Below are 13,439 nucleotides of genomic sequence, written 5' to 3'. Positions count from 1 at the left end.
AAGAGCACTGACTGCTCTCCCAAAAGTCCTGAGTTCAATTCCCAGCAACCATATGGTGGCTCATGACCATCTGTAATGGTATTTGGTGCCCTCTTTTTTTTTTTTTTTTCTTTTTTTTTTTTTGGTGCCCTCTTGTGGTGTGTCTGAAGACAATCTATAGTGTACTCATATAAATAATATAAATATATCTTTAAAAAAATAATGTAAATACATGTCATGTCACATGGCCCACCCATTCCGTTTCTAAGTATCTCTAGGACAAACCAAAGCATATAGTCACATGAGAACACATATTCTTAGCAGATTTATTGATAGCTAAGTACATCTAACTATGAGTGTCAATCACAAGTCTATGAATAAAGAAATTGTGTCCTATTTGCACAATGAAATATTGCTTAGCAATGAAAACTATTGATGTTCTCCACAGCATAAACAGACCTTAAAATGATTAGGCTTACTGAAAGAAGATAGACTAAAGGAAAGTATACTGTATGTTTTACTGTGTTTAAATCTAGAAAAATGTAAACTACTCTTTGGTGTCAGAAAGCAGATCATGCTTACAGGGAGAAGGAGCTAAGAAAGGCTTTAGGAGGGACTGGTGAGATGGCTCAGCAGGTAAGAGCACCCGACTGCTCTTCCAAAGGTCCTTAGTTCAAATCCCAGCAACCACATGGTGGCCCACAACCATCCGTAAGAAGATCTGACTCCCTCTTCTGGTGTGTCTGAAGACAGCTACAGTGTACTTACATGTAATAAATAAGTAAATCTTTAAAAAAAAAAAGGCTTTAGGAAACTTGGGTAACCATAGAAATGTTTGTCATCTTGAGTATGGTAATAGTAATGTTAATGCATTAGATTGTATGTGTGAAATCCATTAGTTTGTATAAGTTAATACTTCAAAACTGTGAGTGACAGGCTGGGTAGAATAGTTAGGAAAGGGAGAGGGAGAATGACAGGCTGGGTAGAATAGTTAGGAGAGAGAGGGAGAGAGGGAGAGGTTTGTAGGTTTGTATGTGTGTGTGAAGGGGTGAGGAGAGAATACAAGGGGATATATGGAGATCAAAGGACAACTTCCATATCAGTCTTTGTCTTCTACCTTTCTTTGAGAAAGGGTCTCTTTCTGCTGTAACACCTGGCTGTGCCAGGAGCTTCTAGGATGGCCTGCCATCTCCTGCCTGCCAATCTCAGGAGCACTGGGATTTCAGATACATACAGTATGCATCCAGCTTTTTTGTGGGTGCAAATTCAGGTCCTTATGCTAATGGAACAAGCCACTGGGCCATTTCCTGAACTCCCACTTTTAAGTATAATCTTTATCTAATCCTTATCTAATTTCCTGTAAGTGGTTTTTTACTGCCATTGTTCTTTTCCTGTTAGATTTTTTTTCCAGGTTCTTGCATATGCTGTTTTATTTTGTTGGTAAGAATATGTTATTTTTATTAACAAAGTGACTATAAAAAAGGCTAACTTTAGTTGACACAATTTGGGGCTAAAATTTCTTTTTTAAAGAGATCTAAGTGTTGATTATATCCAATTTCTTTTTACATTTTTGTTTTCTTACTATACTTATTTACTTGGGAGAATGGGGCGGGGGCAGGGGGGAGTGTGCCATGGTGCTCATGTGGAAGTCATCTATTCTCTATGGAGGTTGGTTTTCTCTTTTCATCATATGAGATTAGGAGATTACACTCAGCTTGTTAGGCTTACTTGGCAAGAGCCTTTACCTGCTGAGCCATCATATTAGCCCATTGAAGCTAAAATTCTGTATATGCGTGCTTGTTGGAAACAGTTTTATTTTGGACATTTAGAATGTGCCACATTTGCTCTTGAAAGTATGTTTGCCTGAATGTTCTTGTCTTGGTACTGACAAGTTCCACAGTTCACTGAGTGTGCAAATACAAGGTTTTCCCTCACAGATACTCTTTGGAGACATTTCTGTGGGAGACTCCTTATTTATGTCATTTTCATCCTTGCCATAATGCCCTCTAATTTGTAATTTTTTTATGCTTCCTTCTCTTAAAAGTCATTAGCTATTTTTCTGCATAAGAAACTAGGCATAATTTCAAGGTTATTTTCTCTAACACTTCACAGACACAAGCTTTTTGGAGACATTTTTGTGGGATGACTCCTAATGTCATTACGGTCCTTGCCAAAGTGCCCTGTAACCTGTAACTGTGAAAACTGAGGTTAACAAATGCTGTCTCAGTTTCCACACTGAGAGTTTACCTCCTTTTTGTTGATATGAATTTGGCTAGTCTGGCTTCATTCATAATCCTCCTGCCTCTGCTTCCTGAGTGCTGAAATTATAGATATTCACTACTGTTGGGTGATATACTACTACTGGGGATATGTGAACAAGCATCTCACTCCTGAACAAAGTAAAGATACTACTGAAGTCCATCCTAGTGAACCAAGAGAATTTATTTGGGTTATATACAGGACAAGTATGGATGAGGAGTCACTTAGTTACAAGAGAAGAAATGATTCAGATACTGACATTACCAAAACCTACCCATGGGTGACAGTTCACAAAAACTGGAAACTTGGAATGGTATGCACAACCAGAGGGCAGTTCAACAAGGGTCTCTTTGGGTAGCTCATCTTGTCTGAGAGTATGATTCAGAAGTCCTTACTTCTTGTAAATGTATGGTGGTGGTGATGGGGTGCCTAGTGAATCTTGTCAATTTCAGGAGCTTCCTGAAACCTCTGAGTCCTGAGCTCAAAGAGTTTCCCTGTAGGATAGACTGCTTTACTTCCCACTTAGTGCACTTGTGCCTTAGGGATGCCTTCCCTCTATGATGGAATGTTACATTTCAAAAGAAATTGTTACACATTAGCCACCATGCCTAGATATTTGTTTTGAAAAGATTAATACTATTTATACTTTAATGATGGTGTTCATTTCAAAAAAAGTATTTGAAGATTATAGACTCTGAGGAAAACTGGTGTCTTCCCTTTATCATGGGAATGAAAGAGAAGTTGTGGAAGTATCTGCCGTCGTCAGGGAAATGTTGTATCTATACCCGTTTTGTCTCTAATTTTTTTTCTTCTGTTAAATCACTGATACTCTCACACACATATATACTCACAAACTTAAAACCTGACTTGCCACGTACCTTGGTTTCTGGACAAATAAGTCAAGCTGGAAATGGGCCAGAAACTTCCTTCCTGCTGGCTATCCCTCATAGTATTGGAAGATGCACTGATGGAGAATTGTCAGTGAAAGTCTTACTCAAGTGTGTATCTTGTGTACAACAATACTGACCAGTCAGGCTGCAAGATGAGCTCATTGTTGCAGGGCTATTGTGAGGCTAACAAACTGCTTTCTGATTCAGTTGAATGCCTGTTTTATGGTAGGGAGATATCTCTGCCACTGTAAAATTGATGAAAATCCTGTGGCTGAGGTGAATTCTAAGCCCTAATGAGGAAGCAAATAGTGTTATTTTGCTAAATGACATAATATGCCTGTCAAATTGCCTTCTAAAGAACTATTTGTGCCTATACACTAGTGGTGATGTCAGTTTTGGTCAGAAAAGCTTTTTGCAGAAGTTGTTGGTGAGAGATTCACAAATGGCTAACCTACAGAGAATAAATGACTGTTGAATACCTAGTTACGAGTAGTAACTATATACAACTTCCAGGGCTCAGAGAATGTTGTGGGAAAAGGGGTGAGAAAAATGTAAGATCCAGAGAAAAGTAGGGGGTCAGTGTAGAGTGCTGACTCCTGGGCATGCCATGGCATGGCTGCTTTTGAACTCACACAGTTGTGAGTACCTGTCAACACTGAGCCGTGGAAGGAGGATGATTTATACAGAATCAATGGTTCATGGAGATTCAATGGTATAGCTAGCTATTGGTAAGTTGTACATCTTCCTGTAATAAGGTGCCATTGTGCTGCTATAAACAGCCCTAATGTGATTCTTTAGGTTAAAAAAAAAAAAAAAAACTACAAGGCACCAACCACAGATAAGAAAGTATGAAAACACCAGAGGATAAGTCCCTCAAAACAGGCATGAGCACATCATGGAGAACTGAAGGGAAGCTAAAGGCCAAGAGAGCAGTTTAAAAAGGCAAAGAAAGCACAGCACATAGCAGAACAGTGGTAACTATCCAAGTAAACAAATAGACAAATTGCCCCTGTGTTTGCTTTCAAGTAAAAGAACACGGGAAGAAAAAGTGTGTAATGGGGTTCTCGGGTGTTTTTTGAGGTTAAGATAATTCATTTTCTTTCCTTTTCATATTTTAATTCTGCTGGCCTCTGACGTGTTTTCATTTCCCCCCAAAGATTTGGAGTACACTGTGTCAGTATATGTGTAAGTGCCTACTAAGGCATTGTTCTTTAGCTAGGCGGTGAGTGTAAAAGCCTTTAATCCCAGTGAGTTCCAGGATAGCCAGGACTACACAGAGAAAGTTTGTCTTGAAAAACAAACAAAAGCAACAAAATAAAAAAGATGAGGCATTGTACTTTGGCACTGTGTTTTCAATTATAGCACTTCCATTTGTTTTTTTATGATTTCTATTTCTTTGTAAAATTCCCTGTGTGGTCTCACATGCTGTCTGCCTTTTCCATTGGAGCCTTTGCTGAATTCACACTGCTTTACGTTCCTTGGCTATTCCAACATGTACGTCATGGGTCTGGGCCTGATGCTTGTGTTGTTTTTACAAGGTGTGTTTTTATTGCTACCTTTAGTATATTTGCTAATTTTTTATTCAAAGAGGTATGTGTTTTTTTATAATAAAATACTGAGGAAAATAACTGGATATATGGACCTCAAGTTCATGTCTATTTGTGAGAATTTCTCTACTAGAGTGGGGATTTGTGTCATTCTATTTAGGGTTTGGCTATGTTTACTACTGCTGTGGGCTACTGAATTTGACATTTATTGTTGCCACGGTAACCAAAGGTTTCCTTTTTTTTTTTCTTAGTAATCTTTGTTCCCTGTGAGTCTGTCTGCCTTTCTTTTTGTGCCTTTTCTCAAAATACCATTGTTTTGTAGCTTTCTCAGTTGTTATTTCTCCGTTGTTATTTGTATTGAGATTGGTGTTGGTAGTAGAGGATCAGGAGAGTTTGGTGATGTTCCAGTTAAGCCTCAGATTTGTGCAGAGCCTGGTTCTAGGGATGTAGTCATCACAGGACTAAACAATACTCTTACCCCCTTTGCTTTTCCATGACATTAGTGTGTATCCAGCAAGTGACTTTTAAACTCTACTTAGATATTGCTGTGAGGTAGTACAGCTCTCCTAATTTGTTTTTGTGGTTTTTCTGTAGTTTTTACTTTTTATTTTGTGTTGTCCTGTTTTATAAGTGAGTTTTGTAAGTTAAAATTTTTTTTCATTAATACTTTCTGTCATTTGGTACTTTAATACTTAATATGTGTCACACCTGTTCGGTAATCTTCTTTTCTCCCCTTTTGATGGTTTTTATGTTTAAATTCTGTTTTCGTTTTGTACCAGTGTAGTGGATCTCTTGCTGGACTAATGGAATAACTATTCACCCATTCCTCATTCAAGAGTATATAAAATACTGTACACAGTTAGTTTTAATGGTAGCATTAACTAGCAGTTTTCTACCTCTTTGGTTGTAGATTGTGGTATACCTATTCCTTTGGCCATAAAAGATTAATGGATCATGCTAGTTGTGTGTTTTTTTTTTAAGTATTTCCTTAAAATTTCCTCAGCCTAACCCAGGAATTTACAACTATAAACTTTATTTTTCCTGTGTTACTTATCTTGTATAAACCATGTTAAGCCAGGTGATTATTCAGGTTAAACTAAGCATATATTAAAAGAGTGAAAAACTACAAGGAGTAGAAGAAACTAATTTTTAAATTTTTACTGAAAGGGAAGAATTTCAACACTGTAAATAAAACTGTGACAAAGAAACACTAGTCATAATAGAATGTTTACTAAGAACTTTATGCAAAGGGATCAAGAAGAAGATAAGAGTTGGATATTAAATATTTTGTCAACCATCTGTACTGGTCACTCTCTGTTGCTGTGGCAAATGTTTGACAGATGCATTTTAAGGGAAGAAATATTTATTGAGACCTGATTTCTAATGGTGACTGTAATATTTTTGTGTTTCAAGACAGCATTTCTTTGTATAACAGCCCTTTCTGTCCTGGAACTCACTTTGTATACCATGTTGGCCTCAAACTCACAGAGATCCCCCAGCCTCTGCCTTCCCAGTGCTGGGTTTAAGGGTGTGTGCCACCACATCTGGTGATTACAATCTGTTCTCTCTCTCTCTCTCTCTCTCTCTCTCTCTCTCTCTCTCTTTCTCTCTCTCCCTCCCTCTTCCCCTCCCCCTCCCTCTCTACCTCTGTGTGTGTGTGTGTGTGTGTGCACACTCTTGAGCACATGTATGTACATGTTCATGTTCCTGTGGGTATGGGTGTATGTGCTATGGAGGTTAGAGGCTAGGAGTCTAGGTGCTCTCCCACTGGTCTGTTAACCAACTTGCCTGGCTAGCAAGCCTCAGGGACCCACCTGTCTTTACCTCTCTAATGATGCTGGGGCTACAAGTGTAAATGTATCACACCTGACTTTTTTTTTTTTTCTTTTGGAATACCTTTGGGTTTTCTTGTTTTATTTTATAGATTTATTTATTATATATAGTGTTTTACCTGCATGTATGTCTGCAGGCCAGAAGAGGGCACCAGATCTCATTATAAATGCTTATGAGCCTCCATTTGGTTTCTGGGAATTGAACTCAAGACCTCTGGAAGAGCAGTGTGCAGACACTGCTCTTAACTTCTGAGCCATCTCTCCAGCCCCCACACCTGGCTTTTTATGTGGGTTCTGGTTTTCATGCTTTACCAAATGGACTGTTTCTTCTGTTTCTTGTTTAGCTCTCAATCTATTGCTTTGTGCAGTTTTACAAATCTTGTTTTCTGTTTTCTGTGAGTTCCCTGAGAGTAAATTTGAATTTGGCCTCTATAATGTTGAGTACATAACATATTTCGATGATGCTTCTCTAAATACATTGTCTGTAGTGATGGCTATTAGAAGCTAGTTTTCCAGGGAATTTTAAATTTGATGCATTTCAAATCTCAGTTGAACATAGTAAATAGATTTTATAATTAGCTTCCCTTTTCCTTCCTTTCTCTACACTCCCAGTTTTTGAGATAGGCTCTCCCTGTGTACTCCAGGCTGGCCTGGAGTTTGCTAGGTGTCCCAGGCCAACTTGGTTTGTGATCTTCATAAGTGCTGGAGTCATAAGTGTTAGGCCACTATGCCTGACTTTAGAATTGCCTTTAATGAAAGCTTACAGATGTTTGTGACAAAAAGTACTTGAAAAAAATGTTTATGAAATTGTGCTTTCCTATGCATCTTTTAAATTTTCATGTTAGTTCAAGGCTATAGCTGATATGGTATCTGTTTGTTATTCAGAATGATCATATTAAAATAGTTATTTGTAACCTGTGACACCCTCCACCCACCCACTCATTGTATGGCTCTGGCTGACCTGGGACTTGTCACGTAGACTGGATTGGCCAGAAATGGACAGTTTCTGCCTGTAGACTACTAGGAGTAAAGAAAGGGTATACTTGGCTTTTTTCTCTTTTCAGGGTTCTTAATTTATATTTTTTTACAAAGTATCTTCTTTCTTGATTACAATTTTCGTTTTACTTTTTAAAAGTTAGAAGATGCTGATAAAAACTAAAAAATGATTCTACCCCTTCCTACTGGTAGAACATAAAATTGTAATATTTCCTGTGCATTCAGCCTTTCCTTGTCTGTCTGTAAAAGGTGAGCTCCCAGCTAAGTTTCACTTTGTTCTTATGCTTGCTTTTCAGCTTCTCCTAAAAGGACATCAGTGCCCCCAGTACGTGCTTGAGGGAGAGCAATGAAGGCAAGTACCCAAGTTTTCATGACCTATGAATGAAAATAACTCAATGCCAAAAGCTTTGGCTACCATGTACAAAACAAAAAAGTTGGCAAGAGAAAGGAATAGAAAAAAATGTATATATAATTTAGAATGGCTTTGTGGAGGACCCTTTTAAATATTTGTTGAATTTTACAAAGCAATTTTCTACTTTATTTCTAATATTAATTCAAAGCAACTTGTTTTCTTAGTGTGCATTTACCAAGTATTGTGTGCTAAGCAAAACTGTGGTAGAAAAATGAATTGTGGGAAATTCAAAGAATAGACTGAAATGACCAGAAATGTCTGGTGTGTTCATGACTGCTTCTTACTCTTTTCTCCATATTTCATCTCTCTTCTGTCATGTCATTTTGCTCTTTTCCTTTTCCCATTTACTGTAAGAATGTGACACTTTAAAGATAACGAACAAAAGAAAAACCAAATTCCTTTCTTATCAGAGTATGGTTAACTTCTTGTATATGCAAAGCCGGAAATATAAATGTAATTTTGACTCCTTTCATAAACTAATTAACAGCTACTAACTATTCCAGGATTACTATTTTAGAGAAGAAAATGGCAGAGCATTCAAAAGTGTTTTGAGATAACTGAGTTTCATGAGTACTGACATTCTTACCATCAGCATTTGCAGTTATGACAGTATTATTGTCTTCGGTTATTTTGCTATCATACTTGGTTCACATACCTTGATCGAGGACTTTAGAGATTTTCTGTACACAGACTGGAGGAGCCTTCACAATTTTGACCATGTTCTATGTGTGTGATGTCACAGTAAATAATAGCTGTTCCACTTGCCAGTTACATCTATCAGAAGTGGGTAATCACAACTTACTGATCACAACTTAGCTTGAGTGTATTTAGGGCTGCATGCTCCATAAGCCTGTGCTAAGTAGCGTAATTAAAATAAGTCTTGCTCTTAGAAATCTTGAGATACATTCTCTCATCTTTATAGCTGTGCCTAAGAGCCTTCCCTAGGGATGGCAGCATCTCTTTGTAGTCAACCATTTCAGCTTTAAAAAACAAACAAAAAAATGTACAAATAATATTGAAATCTCCCATGAAGTTAACTGACATTTGAGATGTACTATATTCTCCAGGTTTTTAGATAGGAAGCAGACAGATGGCTGATTCCTTAGTTACCTTAGTAACATTCTTTTATTCACAGTATCTTTTAGTCGGACGGGGTAAACTGGCTTTATTTTATTTATAACAATAACCAGATCAGTTGTACAGTGTAGCTAATATAGTATAAAATGAGGAGAATCACAAACTACCTCCTGTCGGCCTTACTTTGATATCCTCCCGTATTCTCAGTCTCAGCAGCCCAGTATGAGAATAATTTGACAGACGTACACTGTCACTCGTGCTGGTTTGTTGATCACACAGCCTTTTAGCCTAAGAGTAAAACAATTCAGTAACTTAGTTTTCGAGGCAAACTTACGAGGGAAGGTCAAGATAATTAAACATGCATACTGTTGGCAAAAGTAGCCCATAGAATGTCCCAGAAAGCTGCACTAAATAGATTGCACTTAGCCAATAAGAGTTTTTTCTCTTTGTGGTCCCAAAGGGAGACTAACAAACCAATGCAATGTAGACTTAGGAAAGGGGTAGGAGTGCAGGACAGGGAGCTTCCCCACTCAAACAGCTGCTTTCAGTTGCCTCCTTCCGGAATGAAGAAACATATGGTGTTTAGAAAGTAGAAACGTACCGGTGAGAGATGAGCATTTTTAACCCTGTCACTCTGTCCTTTTGAGTCATGAAGAGTCAACAGATAAGGAAATAGGTTTGAAAGAATGGGGACCATGGAGCACAGTGCCAGTGTCCATGTCCTATCGTGAAAAGTCCTGAGAATAGTCACCCGGAATTGTGAGTGGATTTGTGTTTCCTGTCCCTCGGCATATGTTTAGCCCATGTTGACAGTGGGCTCATTTATGCTTTCTGTTTTGCCACTTGGTGGCAGCAGGACTCATACCACAGAACAGGAACTTGCAGTGCATAACTGGCAATGGCAGATTGTTCAGGGTACTCATTGTAATGTAGGGATTTTTAAAGTCTTCTAAACAACAACAAAAATTGAGAGAAAATATGCAAAAACCTCCTGCATCATGTTTTGTCCTCTGTAGTAGCTTCTATGCATTTCTACAATTTTATATATTTGCACAAACTCAATAAAAATAAAACACTTTATTAAAAAAGAGATCTAATCCCAGTCCATCCACCCCTTCCCTCTGCATGTGATTTCAGTAACCATGCCAGCCATGCTCTTAGTTTCAGTTTCCTTTTCCTATGTTTAATACTGGCTTGTGGCAGCTATTTGGCCTTTAACCTTTCGTTTTTCTCTGTTGTTTGATTGCACCTAGTTACTGTTCTACGTCTTTGTTTTTGAGTTTATATAAATAGATAGGAATCTTCTGTCAAGAATACTGTTGAAAGAATCTCTTTTCTGTTTTCTTGTTCTTTTCTTTTAAATCAGTGTCACTGTATGGCCCTGACTGGCTTAGAACTTGCTGTGTATTTAGTCTAGATTGACCTTGAACTCTCCATCTTCCTGTGTTAGTCTCCTGAGAGCTAGAATTACAGGTACACACACACACACACACACACACACACACACACACACACACTCAGTCACTCACACAACCTCCTTCAAATCTCCCTTTTGACAGTTGGTATTGAGCAAAACTTTATTCTCTCTGAAGAGTGACCTGTCTGAACTACTCATTTATTGAGGCCAAAAAGGGGTTTTGTTTTTTGGGTTCTTTTTTTTCCTTCAGCAAGAATTTAATTTACAAGATTTTTCTTTGTTTTGGCTTCCCAAAAGAACAAACCCGTCACCTCTAATTACCATTGAGCTTGATGGATATAGATGGATGGTAGCAAAAGGTTTCCAATTTTTACTAAAATCCATGTAGATTGGGATATTTCTCTCTCACTCTCCTCTGAATTTGCTGAGTTTCAGCATGTTGATACTCAGTCATGATTATAAAAAAAAAAAAAAGAATTTAATTGCCTTAGAATGACTAAACATACATGATCTGTTCTCTTGATTTTCTAAGCAGTGGCTAGTTGTCCTACCTACTGCTAATAGGGAGTCTATTCCAAGATGGCCCCTTAGTCTCCTTCTTTATATTGAAACTTGTAAAGGATCTTTAAAAAAAAAATGTTATTTTCATTTTCTGTGTCCTTTTTCTGGGCTTTTTATTTTAGAAAATAACATAACCATTATCTGGAAAATTATCTTTTAATCTTCTGATTAAAGATTGCTTAATTATAATACTGTTTGGCTAGCTGCATGGTTTTTTTTTTTTCTTTTAACTGTAGTGTTTCTATATTTCTGCATGGATATATGATACAAAGTTGTTTTCTTTCTTTCTTTTTTTCTTTTTCCTTCCTTTTTTTTTTTTTAACATTAGGTAGGCATGAAGCCTCCATCTCTCAGCTGCATGCATTGTCACTCTTGAAGCAAATGCCTACCTAATTTGACAGTCTCGGTGTGTTTAAAATTTTTTGAGTTTGCAAATAAGCTTATTAAGCTTACTGATGGAGCCTTCCGGCAGTGAACAGTTATATGAGGACCCTGATCCTGGAGGCAAATCCCAAGATGCAGAAGCCAGGAGGCAGACAGAGTCAGAACAAAAGTTATCTAAAATGACCCACAATGCTCTGGAGAACATTAATGTGATTGGCCAAGGCTTGAAGCATCTCTTCCAGCACCAGCGCAGGAGGTCTTCAGTGTCTCCGCACGATGTGCAGCAGATTCAGACAGATCCAGAGCCTGAAGTGGATCTGGACAGTCAGAACGCATGTGCTGAGATTGATGGTGTCTCCACCCATCCCACAGCTCTGAATCGTGTTCTCCAGCAGATCCGAGTGCCACCCAAGATGAAGAGAGGGACAAGCTTGCATAGTAGGCGGGGCAAATCAGAAGCCCCAAAGGGAAGTCCCCAAATCAACAGGAAATCTGGCCAAGAGGTGGCAGCTGTAATACAGTCAGGTCGACCCAGGTCTTCATCCACAACTGATGCTCCTACCAGCTCTTCTGTGATGGAAATAGCTTGTGCTGCTGGTGTGTGTGTACCTGGAGAGGAGGCAACTGCAGAACGGGTAAGTCTGTTAGATTTCTGTTAACTTGCTGTTTTGACAGGCATGCACATGCACACACATGACAAATGACCAATCTGATTTTTAAAGTAGTATTTTAGTTTTAGTTAGATTTTTTTTTAATTTTATAAAATGGGTCTAGTGCTTTGCACTTGTAATTCCAGTGCTTGAAAGGGGAAGGATCAAGAATTGGCTGTTTGAAACCAAATATCTTTTAGGCCAGAGTGTACAATGTGAGACTATGTCTCAAAAAAAAAAAAAAAAAAAAAAAAAAACCTGAAACAGAAAAGAATTCAGTTTTATTTGTACCACTGTGCAAAATAAGTCTTTGACATGATGATAGAGATTGAATATGATTAGAACAATCATGGGATGTTGATCATTAAAGGTTCTGCATTTTTGTTTTTCATGTTTGTATGGAGGGGCATATCACAGAGAGTGTGTATATGCCAGAAAAGAACTGGCAGGCGTTTATGCTCTCCTTCTGTCATATGACTTCCAGGAATTGAACTCAGGTCATCAGTCATCTCATGGTGGAAATATCTCTTGTAGTTCAAACTAGCCTCAAACTTACTGTGTAGCAGAGGACAACTTAGAAGTTCTAATCCTCCTGCTTTTAATTCCCAAGTCCTAGGTTTTTGGTTTGTTTGTTTGTTTGTTTGTTTGTTTTTGATAGAGGGGTTGGGTGGGGCTTTTTGTTTGTTTGTTTGTTTTTCAGGACAGAGTTTGGCTATGTAGCTCTGGCTATCCTGGAACTCACTCTGTAGACCAGGCTGGCCTCAAACTCAGAAATCTACATGCCTCTGCCTCTGGAGTGTTGAGATTAAAGGCATGCACCACTACCACTCAACCCAAGTGGTAGGATTTTAACCCTGGATTACCATATCAAGTTGATCCAGTGCTGTGGATTAAACCCGGGCCCTTGTATATTCTAGACAAGCACTTTAACAACTCAACTACCCAGCCCAGTGGTTCTGGTTTTCCTTTTTGTTTACTAGGATCAATTTTTCCCTATTGAAAAACCTTTTTAACATACTCAAACTATTTGTTACAAATGTATTAAATTAGTAGTCTCATCTCCACATATGTCTGTAATACAGATGGGCAGAATAAACTTGGTCAGTTCACATCAGTTAGAGGATCATCTTTAAATGAGTTCACAAAAGCAATTTTTCTCAAAAGTGCTCCGTACTCAAAATTTAAAAACTAAATGTTTTGAACTCTAAAGAAATGTGCTCAATGTAAAAAACTTTGAAAATGTAGAAAGGAAAAGAAGAATAAAAGTAGCTCTTGAGAAAATTTTAGTAGGATTTGTTTTTTTAATATAGTACTTGCATTTGAAAAACAATTGAGGAAATGAAAAACCTTTTTTTCTCAGTATTATTAACTTTTAAAGTAAAACCAGAAACTCATTCAATAATGAGTTTTTTAAAACTGTAACTCTGTGATTTTT

General features: G+C 37.8%; 1 protein-coding gene across 1 annotated transcript in view; it reads left to right on the top strand.

Annotated features, from left to right (window-relative positions):
- The window catches only part of Tmcc1 (transmembrane and coiled-coil domain family 1), a 185,370-nt gene that overhangs the window by 40,976 nt on the left and 130,955 nt on the right, over window positions 1–13,439 (top strand). Inside the window, exons 2-3 of the mRNA XM_021164597.2 lie at window positions 7,800–7,855; window positions 11,299–11,989. Of these exons, the coding sequence (XP_021020256.1) occupies window positions 11,426–11,989 (564 nt within the window). The 5' untranslated portion in view covers window positions 7,800–7,855; window positions 11,299–11,425. The remainder of the gene's footprint in view (window positions 1–7,799; window positions 7,856–11,298; window positions 11,990–13,439) is intronic.

Source organism: Mus caroli, chromosome 6 (genome assembly GCF_900094665.2).
Source record: "Mus caroli chromosome 6, CAROLI_EIJ_v1.1, whole genome shotgun sequence".
In the NCBI taxonomy this organism is placed as follows: domain Eukaryota; kingdom Metazoa; phylum Chordata; class Mammalia; order Rodentia; family Muridae; genus Mus; species Mus caroli.
The sequence above is the reverse complement of the archived record's forward strand: the minus strand, read 5'-3'. Positions and strand labels throughout refer to the sequence as shown.